Here is a 14,343-nt window from a genome sequence, read left to right as displayed (position 1 = left end):
TTTCTTTGTGTTTTTATTTAGTTGGTGTTTGGTTTTTTGCTTAAGATATTTCAAGAAAGGATTTAACTGATATAAAAACATGTTTCCAGGGGTGCCTGGGTGACTCAGTTAAGCATCTGCCTTGGCTCAGGTCATGATCCCAGTGTCCTGGGATCGAGCCCTACATGGGCTCTATGCTCAGCAGGGGTCTGCTTCTCCCTTTCCCCGCCCCTTTTCCCCACTCAGGCTTGCTCTCTCAAATAGGTAAATGAAATCTTTAAGAAAACAAAAACATATGTTTCCAAAATGTCCACATCGGGTCATCTCTGAGTTTAATTTGGGGCTTTAATTTCTTTGATTCCATACATGAAAGAGACCAATCAGTGTTGGGATGGTGCTTCTCTTGCTTTATTAATGAATGTATGCACTCCGATTTAGCATGCCTATTATGTGCCAAGCTTGAAACACATACCAGGAATCCAATATAAGTAAGATAATAATTTGAGTCTAGGACCTGGTAAAATTTTGGACAGTGGACTTTTTTCCTCATGTAAAGTAAAATAAATGTAATGGCAAAATTTTGTCAGGGAGGTTGGTTGCTCCTCGTTTTAGTAAGGTAGGTATTTATGAGGTGTTTTAATTTTACCATTTAAAATATGGTGGAGAGGGGCCCTTTGTCTTTATTTTCCCAAGGACCTACCCTTGCTACCACCCTGTGTGTGTTTCCAGTTTTGTCTCACAGTAGCCAGTAGAAACTTTTTGATATTCTCATGGAATATGAGAATACAAAAAAACTCATGGTAGATTTCCTCTCTCCTCTTTCTCCTTTCAGTTGACAAACGGTTGATTTTATTTATGTATTTGTTTTACTAAACCACCCAAAGGAGAAAAACATAAGAGAATTATCAAAGGAAGAGGTCAAAGAGTAAAAGGTTTTTGAATTGGGGAGGTCTCCATCCAAACTAATACAAATAGCCAAGTACAGGCATTTTGGGCTAGCACTGAGTCAGTGTTTGTAAAGTGCATGTGTATGTGTGTAGGTATGTGTATTGTTGTTGTTGGTTTTGTGCTTGTCACTCCTCTCCCATCCCCTGTACCCACCAGTGGTGCTGTCAGCTTCATCTGGCTTGCCAGCATGTATGCAGCTGGTGTCCTCGCCCCACTAAGTGACTTGCATTTTCTTATCTACCTGCTGGCTCTGTACCCTCAGTTGTCTTGTGTGTGGAAGCAGGGCTGCCCTTTTACTCCTCTCTTTCCATCCAGCTATACCAAAGTCTCCTTTCCCTGCAGATCCATATAATGTCCATGTTGGATATGCTTATCTGTATTTGCGTGTGAAGTTTACTGTGAAGAGAAAGTTTTGGTTAGCCCTCATTATTCATGCTGCCATCCCACTGACTCAAAGGGTGCTGCATTTAGGAAAGAGATCCTTATGGTGGAGGGATCGTCTCCCAAACTCAGTGAATGGTTATACAAACCCTTCCCAACAGTGGAAGAGAGGGCTATTTCATCAAAACCTGTATATGTTTGCAAAATATAGACACATGATTTATTATATTCTCCTGAATCTTGTGAGATTCCTTTCCTTTGGCTAGTATGTAAATTAAAAAAAACTTAACAAGTGACTGCTCCTTTTGAAGTTCTTAGGTATCGGTTTATTTTACAGGAAATCCACACATAGGTAGACTCAAAACAATTACTAACTTTGACCAGAAAATTGATTTTGGAAGTATAATATTGAAATAGTTGGATGGTAAATGATTATGACTAAACAAGTCTCTATCTTGAAATATCTAAATCTAATTTTACATTAAAAATAGATTTAAGATGGGATCCCTGGGTGGCGCAGCGGTTTAGCGCCTGCCTTTGGCCCAGGGCGTGATCCTGGAGACCCGGGATCGAACCCCACGTCGGGCTCCCGGTGCGTGCATGGAGCCTGCTTCTCCCTCTGCCTATGTCTCTGCCTCTCTCTCTCTCTCTCTCTGACTATCATAAATAAATAAAAATTTAAAAAAAAAATAGATTTAAGATGACCATTTCATTGTTTGTATTTCTCCTCTGAGTACTTGTCTTCTGATAACTTTTACATATCTTCATCATGGCAGATTCATGACTTGCAGAGTGAACTTGATAAAGAGAAAGAAGATGCTCAAAAGAAAATCCATAAATTTGAGGAAGCACTGAAGTGAGTAAAATTGTAATATATTTAATTAAAAAATACTCTTATTCTAGACTGTGAGCCACATTAAGCAACTAGAACTTAAACATCCTATTTTTATGAGTCTTGCTGTGGTTTAGTGTGAATTGGTTTCCTACCATGAATCTCTATTTTTTGAATTTTATTACTAGCCAGCACATTTTTTTTTTTCAAAAAGGAAAAATCGGTTCATCTGTTTTTAAGTGATAGGAATGTAAGAAAATAGAACTTAGTGGTTTTAGATGCTTTCTTCTTCTTAAATGAAAACAGATTAAAAAGAAAAAACCCAAGATTTAGGTCTTAGGACATTTAGAAATTCCTCTGTAGATTTTTTTTTTTCGTAGAAATTTGGGTAATGAAATGTTCTAGTTGTTATATTTGAAAATGGACTATTACATAGGCATTGTTTGGAAAAGATTTTGTCTCATGATATAACACTTAAATCTACATATTAAAGTATCAGATTGTGTTTGTCTTCTCCATTCATTTACTGGGTTGATTAGGTTCTACTTATCAGTAGGTTTTATCATTTAGTTTTTAGCTGAAAAACATTGATTTAGTCAATAAATATTGAGTTTCCACCATGTGTCAGGCAACGTGTAGTCCCTTCCCAGAGGACATTAGAATCAATTGGAAAGATATTCAAGAACTTTGGCAATCATATTACAGAGTGATAACAGGGTACCTGACCCAAAAAAGTGATTTAAGAACGGAAGCTTACTTGAGTGCATTATATCTACCTAATTCCCAGAGACTCAGCTAATTCGATTTTTCTTTCTTCCTCAAACCTTCAAACAAGAATACTTGCAGAAAAGCCAAAAAGAACACCCAGAATGAACAAACCTAGTATCAGATTCTGCCTGGGCAGATTACATAACCATTTCCTCTCCCTCATTTTGCTTGTTAATAAAACGAATTAGCCAAGTTGTTATATAGAGCATCTTAATTTGTATACTAGGACATTATGATTATAAATTTTTTATCTGCACGAGGACTTACTGCTTATTTGTCCACATCATCACACATGAATTAGATAAAGTCAGAAGAGAACTGTAATATTCATTAAATACTAAGTTAAATAAGTCTGTTTTATACTCCAATTTGGATGGTGACAAACTAGGGCATTCTTGCTTCCTTCATGAAGGGCATGCCCTTCCTTTATTCTTTGTTCATTTTTTTCTCCTTCAAATGTTGATTTCTCTTTTGTTCTACTTTGTCTCTGTTCTTTTGTAATTTCTTTATACTTCTTTCATTGGCTTTTTTATTTGCATTTTATATTCCTAAAAGAAGAGATAATTCCTCTAAATAATAGTACATCAACAAGTATTTGTTTGGTACTTAAGATGTCTATAGATTGTGGTATGATATGAAAACAAATAGAAGACTTAGAATATATAGCTCAAGACAGAATGCTGTTCTCAATGATTTTATATAGTTCAGGTTAGGCACTGAAATACTAGATACTCAGTTGTTGACAGTCAGTGCAATTGGAATTCACAAAGATTTTTTCATTGGGATATTGGGAGTTTATGTGTAAAATAGCTTAGTATCTTTTAATGTTCACTGATACATTATGGAAGAACTCTAAGCCTTTGGGGTTTTCTATGTACAACATCATTCACTGAGCCAAGTAACACTCTTTAAGGCTTTAAAGGTCTTTACCAAAAGACATATATATATGAATGATTATATATATTATTATTATTATAATGATTATATATAAATATATATATGAATGAACATATATATAAATATGAATGATTACTGGTTTTTAGTTAGTACTGAAAATATGTAGTCATAATTTCCATAAAACATATGATAATATTGGTCTTTAGATGGTGTGATAAGTGAGCCTATAGGAAACAAGCGCTTACTTAGCTAAAACATTTTGTTTTGGTCATAGTTGTTATATAAATATATACATGACTGGGTGTGAATGTATATGCCAGAAGAAAAACTTTTACTGGGTTTTAAGAAAAAAATACAGAAGGGTGAAAGTATCTGGGCCTTGATTTCTCGCCTCTTGACATTACTAAAACAAACCAGTCATGCATTTTTGTAAAAAGGAGATATCTTATGAAAACTGGATATTCCTTTATTCTTTTTAATCTTTGCCTTACATTTTTGTCATGTTATTTTATAACATTGAAACATATGCTTATCTTTTTGCAAATTTTTATAATATATAAAATGTATATATTTGAATATAGATATTTAGAAATATATGTTAAGTTTGCTCTTGCTTAGAGTTTGCTGTAAATAAAAATACTATAAGGAGAAGTGAAACAGTGGCTCATTGTACCCTTATGATTTTTTAATAGTCTTTTTTTAAAGCTAGTTAATAGAGCACTATGGTTTAAAATCTGAAGGATTTTTAAAAAAGCATATAGGAAAAAGCTCCCCTTCCATATAAGCCTTCTAGCTGTACATTTTTCCTTTTTGGATGGAGCCATGTTGGCCAGTTTTTTGTGTATCCTTTCATAGGCAAGTATAAATATTCCTTCCCCATTATCTTTTCCCCTTACATTCTACATATATCCTGGTATTTCTTTTTTTATTGTTTTTTACTTATCAATGAAAATTGGAAATCATTTCATATAAGGACATAAGGGCTTCTTCATTCTAATTTATGTATTTGATATAATTTATTTGACTAGTTCTGTAGTTATGAACATGATGAAAATTCTCTCATTTGTCTTCTAGTACATACGTGGTTTGATTTTAATATTTAAATCTATGATTCATTTGAATGTATCCAGTGTAGGTTGTGAGGTATGGATCCCGTTGTTTGTGTTGTTTGTCAGATGGTTAACTACCTCGAGATCATTTATTTTAATAATCTAGCCTCTCCTTCATCTGAGTTCTGCTGCAGAGCCATTACTACACATGTTTCTAGACTTTCTGTTCCCCTCCAGAGATCTGGATGTGGTTGTACCAGTCTCAGACTCTTTTAATTACTGCAGTTTAAAAATAATATTTAATGTCTAGTAGGACCTCTTATTCTGCCACATTTTTTAGAATCTTTTTTTTCTTTTCATATTTTTCCACTTGAGCTTTATAATTAACTGTCTACTTAAAAAATATCAGTCTTTTTGTTAATGTTAACTGAACATGTATAATTCAACAAAGGAAGAATTGACATCTTTTATGTTAAATCTTTTTGTGCAAGAACATGATATGCTTCTCTCTTTGTTAAGGTCTTCTTTTGGCCTTTTTGTGCCAAAAAAAGGTGCCATACATTTTTTGAAACAAATATTGTTTGCAAGAAATTTGTTACTTAAATGTCACAAGTTGGTTCTTTTGTGTTAGGCATGTGTGCTAGTATTTTGACTATTTATTAGGTATGTGATGTGAAAATTGAAATATGTAGGATGTTGTATGTTCTAGGCTGGTTCTAGGCTAGAATTTGAGGTACGGATTGTAAAATCTCTGTACTTTTGGACACACCACGTACTTGTCTAGGAAGAATGCAGAACTCTTTAGGGCATCTCTAGCTTTGTGTATCCTTTGTAGCCATTCAGTGTCTTATTTAATCAAATTAATTGATTCATTCCTCCCAACGTTTATTTTCTTCTAGGATCTGTGTTGGTGTTAAGTATACACTGTGTGGGACAGAGAAGGCAAGGGCTGTGCTATGGCCACTGTGCACAGATGCACACAGGTTTTGTGTTGCATAGGACCTATTAGTACAGTGGTGTGGTACACTGTGTAGTAGTGCCCACAATACAGGGGGCACTGTTCACGGAGACTGCTATGTGATGTTCTGGAAGCTAGATGTGTTTTTCCTGCTTTACTTGGTAACATCCAATATTGTTGATTTCATTTTATCAACTTAGCATAAAATAGTTATTTTGCCTTTTATTAAACTATTGTTTGGATCACTGCACTGTTTGTAAAAGTAGAAATTTTATATTGAGGGGGAAAAATGAAGTGTTTCATGCATGATTTCCAGAGTTTGGATTGGTAATTTATAGGAAGTCCAGAATCTGTCTGCTTAACCTCCTGTGCCCAGGACATCTTTTTAAGGTAAAGTTGCCTGAGCACCTCCTAAGTGTCTTTACTACTTAGTCGGCTTTCCTTTACTGGTTACCATCAGCAGATGTTCAGACTGTATCATGTTCATCCTTTGTGTAATGTTTTCTTCTGTTCATGTAGGCAGAATGAAAGTCAGTGTTGTTTTCTTCTGCCAGCCAGTCTAATAGGATGTCTTTAAAGCTACCCAAATTTTCCTTTCAGAGAAGAAACAATCTTAGGAATTTAAATACCAAGTCTTATTTATTGTGGAATTTCTATCTAGATCCCGTTAGAATACCACTTATTTTTTGTAGTACTGATTCTAGATAGCACTATGGATTTGCAACACTTTCAGGATTATATCATTTAAGTAATTGGTGAATATAGGAAAAATAAGGAATAGTAACTTCTAGTAGAGTTTATTTCAGCAAGTAAATAATTCATGTTTTTATAATAATAGTATATAATGGTTTTATAATACATAGAGTGAACTTATAAGTAAAATATCTACTTTTAAAATAGATTGAAATGACTTTTAGGGACGCCTGAGTGGCTCAGGGGTTGAGTGTCTGCTTTCAGCTTAGAGCATCATCCCGGAATCGAGTCCTGCTTCTGGCTCCCTGCATGAAGCCTGCTTCTCCCTCTGCCTATATCTCTGCCTCTGTGTGTCTCTCATGAATAAATAAATAAAATCTTTTAAAAAATAAAGAATTGACTTTTATAGTATAAACAAACATTAACATAAAATTAAAATATAACATAAACATGTTGAGAAAGGGGATGTTATTATACCAGATATAAAATTATTTCTGTATTTAAATTCTAAATTTGTCCTGGCCTGAACTCTTTTTAAGTGATTTAGGGAAGCATTTGAGTTTAGCGTAATTAAGGCCATGGACTCTGGACCCAGCGTTCAGAGATCCAAATACATGCTCAAATTAATAGCTGTGTGACCCTGGGTATGGTGCTTAATTTCTATGTGATGCAGTCTTTACATCTGTAAAATGAGGATAGTAATAAAATCTTCCTCCTAAGAGGCTTAGAAGCATTAACATATGCATTTAGAACAGTGTCTGTTACATGCATATATGAGCCCTTAGCAATATGTTTCTCATTGCCTTATCAGAAGATACAAACAAGTTCTTCAGAAGTAGTAATCTTTCCCTGGCACCATTTTTTTTTTTAACAAATAGCTTTATTGAGGTATAATTATCACACCATAAAACTTACTCATTTTAAGCATATAGTTCAGTACTTTCTGGTAAATTTGTAGAGTTGTGTCACCATCACCATAGTTCAATTTTAGAACATTACCATCAGCCCAAAAGATTCCTTATGGCATCAGATTTTAGAAGGAAACTGTCATAATTGATATTTTCTGACTAAAAGGAATAAGCTATAGGGGACAAGATCTTCCACAGTTATTTTGTAGTAAATGCTAACTGACCACTTCTTATTTTGACCCTCAATAAAAATTGAAGTCATTATATTGAGATTTATTTCAACATTTTGTGGAGACCTAACCTAATGTAGCCCTAATATGTTGTTTCTGTGTGTTATTTAACTTTCTTATGTTTTAACTTTGATACAAGGATGAGTTTAGAAAGCAGATTCTGTGGTATGAGTGCATGTGCACAAGCTTGCATGCATGTAAGTGCAGTAAAAGGGGCCTAGAAGTACATATATGCTAACATGTTTAGCACTAGAGTAGGGGTGATATTTATGTTTCTCTCTGTATTTGTATTTAGTTCAAATCTCTCCTAATAAGAATAGTGTATGTTACTTTTATAGCTTAATAGTAAAAGACGAAAGAAACCAATACACATTTTAGAGGGAAGAATTGTGGAGTATTAATAATGGTGACCTCTCGGTGGTGAGCATATGGGATTTAGAAAGAATTTCTCTGTATTCCATATGTTCTAAAATACATGCGTTCAGCAATTCCTCAGAGTCTTGAGACCCTTTCAACTTGTCCTAAATCTCTTAGCCAGCATGGGCTAGGGCAGGTAATAAGTTCAGTCTCTGGAAATACCTGAAGTCTAATTATTTGGGGTTTTGATTAGAAAAAACCTTTCATGTATTTCATATAATAAAAGGACAGATGATAAGGTTGGCTTTTCACTTTTTTTTATAGGTGAGAATTTTTGTCACCTAGAGAAGGGATAACCTGCTACAATATTTTAAGAAAGGCTATTAGGAAGCCTATGGAATATAGAATAGGAAATACAGCTTTCTAATAAGTGTACAATTAGAATATTCTTAATGAAAGTGAAAGGTATTTGCTATGGGAGATTATAGTACATTTTTGACATGCTTTAAGTCTTCTTGTGGGAATTCACATATAATATAGATTCATTTTCTGCTTTTCATTTATGAATCTTATTTTGTAAAACTTGAATCTGATTATAGTACACAAATTTCGATTCCTAATGTCAGAGCAGATTATATGCACTGCTTATTGATCCCAAGAGTAAAACACAATGCACTGGTTACCAATCCCTGGGGAGGACTCCAACTACAGAGATCATCATGATGCCAGCCACCAGAAATAGAAGTCCAAACATTTCTGCCTACTGCATCTTAGCATTGGAGTCACCAAGAACACAACAGAAGCATTGGATGGAACAGTGCTTTCCTTACACAGAGAAGGGACAGAGCAAGATGAGCTTCAGTAGTGGGCTCAGTCACCCATGGGCAATGTCTCTTTCCCAATGGCTGTCCCAAGGCAATTTGCCTACCTCTCCTGTGTTGCAGTAGAAAGACTCTGTCCTCTCCATGTGGAGGTCAGATCTAACAGTGAGGTTGGCCAGGTGCCAGATGATGCACACACTTCAAGCAAAGACAAAAGAACATTCTTTGACCCGAAACAGGGAGAAATATTCCCACACAAGATGATACGCCCAGCATAAGCTTTGTGGGCTCTTTGTCTGTTGAGAAGTATTCCAAGCCCCAGGCCCATTCTTATGTGGCCGAGTGGGTCAAAAGACTGCAAGTATGAGATTGCCTTTCCTAACACCTAAATATCCTGATATTTCAGGAGAGGTAAATCTCATGTCTGACTTGTACTTTCAGGAGATTACCCTGGCAAGAGTGAGAATATCATGTGTATCAGTAACAAGAAATCGGAAGCAGGAACATTAAGGGATGGGGACACAGTAACAGTCTGGGGGAAAGGCACTGGACTCTGAAGTTAGTGAGTCTGTGACAGAGTGGAAAGACAGCTCCCAGGAAAAGCAATTTCTCTGGAACTATTCAGGCTCATCTAAGTACCTTTTTTAAAAAAATTCAGAGTCAGAATGAACTTTCACAGATAAATTCCAAGAGATATGCTGATGGAAAAGCTCCCCTGCTTTATATTTTTATGCCATGTAGGAGTAACGTAGATTGTTGAGCAAATGGGAATATAAAGTAAAATGTCTTTGAAAATACTGTAACATGGTCTTAGGAGATATAAATTTAAAGATGTTTAACTTTTATTGTTGAAATTTGTTGCCAGCTTTATTGAGGTATAATTGACCTAGAACGTTCTTAAGCTTAAGGCATACAATGTGTTGATTGATACACTTCTGTATTGTGAAATGATGACCATCATGGCTTTAGCTACCACCACCATCAGCTCACAAAATTACCATTTTTTTTTTTTTTTGTGGTGAGAACAATTGAGATCTACTCTCTTAGCAACTTATAAGTGTGTAGTAGGTATTGTTAACTATACACACCATGCTGTACATTAGATCCCAAGAACTTATCTAATAACTGGAAGATTGTACTCTTTAATAAACATCTCCCCCTTATCCCTTCCCTCGTAGGTCCTGGTGTTCACCATTTTACTCTTTTTCTGTGAATTGGGCTTTTTTTTTTTTTTTTTTTTAAAGATTCCATATACAAGGGTTCTCACACAGTATTTCTCTTTCTCAGTCTGACTTCTTTTACTTAGCATACTGCCCTCAAGGTCAATCCATGTTGCAAATGACAGGATTTCCTTCTTCTTATGGCTGAATAATTTTCCATAATTCAGCCATTATTTCTTTAAATAAACTTCCTACTCTTTTCTTCCTGTCTTCTTCTAAAACTCTAGTAATTCACAAATTGGTTCTTTCGGTAGTATCCCACAGTCTGTGTAGGCTTTATTCATACTTTTTCATTGTTTTTTTCCTCCTCTCACTGGGTAATTTCAAAGTTCCTGTCTTCTGGTCTTCTGTCTCATAGGTTTTCTTTTTTTGGCCTGATCCATATTGCTCTGGATGCTGTTGATTCTTTTTCATGACCATTCTCTATTGCATTCTTCATTTCATTCATTGTATTCTTCAACTCCAGAATTTGTTTGCTTCTTTTTTTTTTCATAATTTATTTCTCTTTCTTAAACTTATTTTTTTCATGTGCTATTTTCTTGATTTCATTGAATTGTCTTTCTGTGTCTCAGAGTTCCCTTAGAATATATAATATTATTCTCTATCATGTAAATCACAGATGTCCATGTCTTTGGGGTCAGTTACTAGATTATTGTGATCCTTTGATGGTGTCATGTTTCCCTGATTTTTCATGTTTCTTGAGGTTTGGCATTGCCTTCCTCATGTTTGACATAGTAGTCACCTCCCAGGGGTCTTTACTATTTGCCTTCAGGAGAGAAATACCCTCCTTCAGCCCTGCTAGTTATTTTGAGGCCTTCTCAGACTTTCTAGAGTACACCTGCTACATGCTTCTTTCTCCCTCTTGTGGCAGAATTCTTAAGCTTATATGCCTTTTCTAGATTCTGCAACATATCTGGCCAAGTGCCAACAGACTCTGTTTTTACAGACATGGCACTACAGCTCAAGTTTGTGGTCTCTGTCAGGCCCTCAGATTTAGGCTGGCTTTTTGTGCATTCTCTCTAGCCATTTGCTAAAGCTAGTTCTGGCTGCTGCCACTGGGAGCTCACACAGGGAGCTGGCTGCAGGGAGAGGGTGTGTGTGGGTAAGGTGCACTGAGTGCTGTGGGTGGGCGTGGGCCTATTGAGGGATCTGTGGGTAGGGAATTTCCAGTGGCTCATGGGCAGGCTTCTTGATGGAGTCCATGGTGCAGTGAGTAGGATCTGAGTCCTGTTAATGCCCCCTGAGAGTCCTGTCTACCATTTTCCCATCCTCTCCCCACCCTTTAGTCACACAGCTATTCAGTATTCCAGATGGAGTTGGACAAAAATGAACTTCTTTTAAATAGCATTTTAGCTTATTCTCACTTGTTGAATAATGTTTCTTTTTTGTTGTTATTGTTGTTGAATAATGTTTCAAAGTGAACATACCACAATGTTATTTATCCATTCCACTGTCAGTTTCTAGCTTGGGGATGATATTATTGACAGTGCTGAAGTGAACATTCTTATGTTTCTTTTGGTGGACACATATACACATTTCCTTTAAATATACATCTTCATCCAAATTGTTATGTTGTGCCAAGCTAGACACATAAAGGGTTTTGGACTGTTTAATGGCATTATCAAAGAACCAAGTGAACTTAGTGGGGATTTGGGTTGGTTTGGAATCAAAGGGAAGACGTTATTGGAGGCCTTTCCTCACTTTTACTTCACTCTGGTACAGTTTTGAACCTCTCATTTGGAGAACCCAGTCATATATCTATCAATTTAGTTTGTTTTGGAGGATCAAAGACACAAGTGATCTGATTCATAGACCTGCTAGTTGGTGAATGGGTGATGATAAGCTAATTGAGCAAATATTACAAGTAAGGAAAAAAATATGAGAATTTCTTAAGAACTTATAATATTATTGATTTTTGAAATATTCCTGCCTCCAGTAAAGATTCTGTTACCAACAACTGTTTTTGAAAAAATAAATAGTCATTTTTTCGGGTATCACTGCTTTTTTTGGGGCGTGGGGTGGCTCCTACCACTGCTTTTTCAAGTACAATTTCACTTGCATATAGAGTTATTAGAAAAATATTCTTGAGGTTTTCTACAGTAATTCAGAATGTTCTTGAAGTATATTTTTATTTGCTTTGAGGCCAACTCTCAATGGTAGTGATGGTCAGTAAATGTTTATCATTTGGTTTATTGAAAGTCATTCTATAAAATATTTATTTATATAAAAATGAGCAGCACCTCTTCTTTTGCCTGACTTTATAGTTTTATTTAAAATGAGAAAATTTATGAAATATTTTTGGGGTGCTATTTTTCCAATGCATTTTAGAAAACACAGTCTTTTCTTATTTAATATACACAGTATTTATAATCTCCCATTACAGTGGAAAACAGATTATTTACCCCTAAAGTCATATTTTTAAAGTAGTTATATTTTTAAACATGAGTAGAAAAGCTTTCCTATAAGGTTCTTATAAATCTCTTTCATTTATCTTTTGGTTGTTTGTTGTTATAAATCTACATTTATAATATTAGTAGGAATGGGGATTAATCTTCAAATAGGAATGCCTTAGAGTATAGATAATAAAACTCCAATGTTGTAAATACAGTTTTTTTTACTTTTATTTGCTAGAAAGTAATCTTAAAAGAAGACAAATGGAATATTAAATAATTTTGTGATTGTTCAAAGGACAGAGTGGACTATATTTTGATTAGGTTTGTTTTTTAATGGAACATTGCTTATTGTAAAAATTTGGATGAAATTCCATTAAAAGCAGATAACCTTTCAGTTTACCCAGGAGCTTAAATTTTGAATTTTGGTAGAAAGAGAGAGCTAGGTTCAGTCTTGTGCAGGAATTTTGAAGTATAGCTGAATCGTATAATTCTAAATTCAGTTTTATATATTGCCAAAGTGAAGGACTGTGGCTTGATCATTTTGTTTATAAGGTTGGCAAAAAAATACCTTAAGGAATCACTAGTGATATATACTTTAAAAAGGAAAAAAAAGTAAATTAAAGAGTTATACAAAAAGAAGCTAAAGATTTCTGTGCCTAATAAGTGCGTGAAAGTATCTTTACCTTGATAAGAGAATTTATTCTGTTTAGAAAACAAATTTGTACCTTTAAGAAGTTTTCTTGGCAATTATCATATGATTTCACTCATATATAGAATATAAGAAATAGTGAAAGGGACCATAAGGGAAAGGAGGGAAACTGAGTGGGGGGAAAAATTAGAGAGGAAGACAAACCATGAGAGACTTCTAACTCTGGAAACAAACAAAGAAGGTTGCAAAAAGGGGAATAGGTGGTGGGAGGATGAGGTGACGGGTATTAAGGAGGGCACTTGATGAGATGAGCACTAGGGTGATGGGTATTAAGGAGGGCACTTGATGAGATGAGCACTAGGTGTTATATTGTATGTTCGCAAATTGAATTTAAATAAAATGTAAAAAAATAAAGTTTTTTGCAGTATGATATATGAAAAATGAAAAAAAAAGTTTTCTTGGAAGATTAATTATAAAAACTGTTCTACTACAATATAAAGTAACCCCTAAGCTATGATACTTAATAAGGAAGATGTGATGGTAGCTTTAATGAAGAATATTTAAGTTTAAAGATGAATTTGGTTTGCAAATTTTCAGTCTATTTTTTATTACTGTTACTGAAATTAAGAGCAGATACAATTCATGATGTATTACTCAATGAAAGTATGTCAGATTTTCATATCTATCATGTTACCTCCAACAGCCTAAATATTATACAGAGTGAGGAGCAAGAAGAAATTGATGTATATGACATCATTATAGATTTCATGCAACTGGAATTAGATTAATTATATCAAGGTTGGGTTAAATGTAACCAGAGATTGATAAATTATATTATAGTTGCTTTATTTAAAAAGTTTGTTATTTGTAACTGCCCACTTTTGTTCTAGGCTAATCCAAGAGAGAAATACTTTTTTTCTACTATAGTAATAGAGAGCTTATGTTAAAATGAACCTATGCAGGGTCTGTGGAGGGTGAACTCTGGATGCTGACATTATCCAATGAGAAAACTTTTATACATATCTATTCTTTAGCTTTGTTTTTATTATAAAACTAGTATATATTTGCTGTAGAAAATTGGAAAACGATAGAAGAGCCCAAAAGAATCAAAATAGCTTATGATCACATTAAATTGAGCTACTTTACTGTTATGCCATTTTAATTACTCAGAAAACACTAAATCTTGAGCTCTCATGCAGTGATAACATCCCCTCACACTCTATTCTTTTTTCTTTTTCCCCACACTCTTTGTCTCCAGAA

The 14,343-nt window shown here is 34.6% G+C and overlaps 1 protein-coding gene across 12 annotated transcripts in view; it reads left to right on the top strand.

Annotated features, from left to right (window-relative positions):
* The window catches only part of CEP112 (centrosomal protein 112), a 397,262-nt gene that overhangs the window by 107,105 nt on the left and 275,814 nt on the right, over positions 1–14,343 (top strand). For all 12 annotated transcript variants that reach the window (XM_072746768.1, XM_025999623.2, XM_072746763.1 and 9 more), the window contains one exon: positions 2,085–2,164. In XM_072746768.1, coding sequence (XP_072602869.1) covers positions 2,085–2,164 — 80 coding nt within the window. The remainder of the gene's footprint in view (positions 1–2,084; positions 2,165–14,343) is intronic.

Source organism: Vulpes vulpes, chromosome 2, assembly GCF_048418805.1.
Source record: "Vulpes vulpes isolate BD-2025 chromosome 2, VulVul3, whole genome shotgun sequence".
Classification (NCBI taxonomy): domain Eukaryota; kingdom Metazoa; phylum Chordata; class Mammalia; order Carnivora; family Canidae; genus Vulpes; species Vulpes vulpes.
This window is presented reverse-complemented; position numbering and strand designations above follow the sequence as displayed.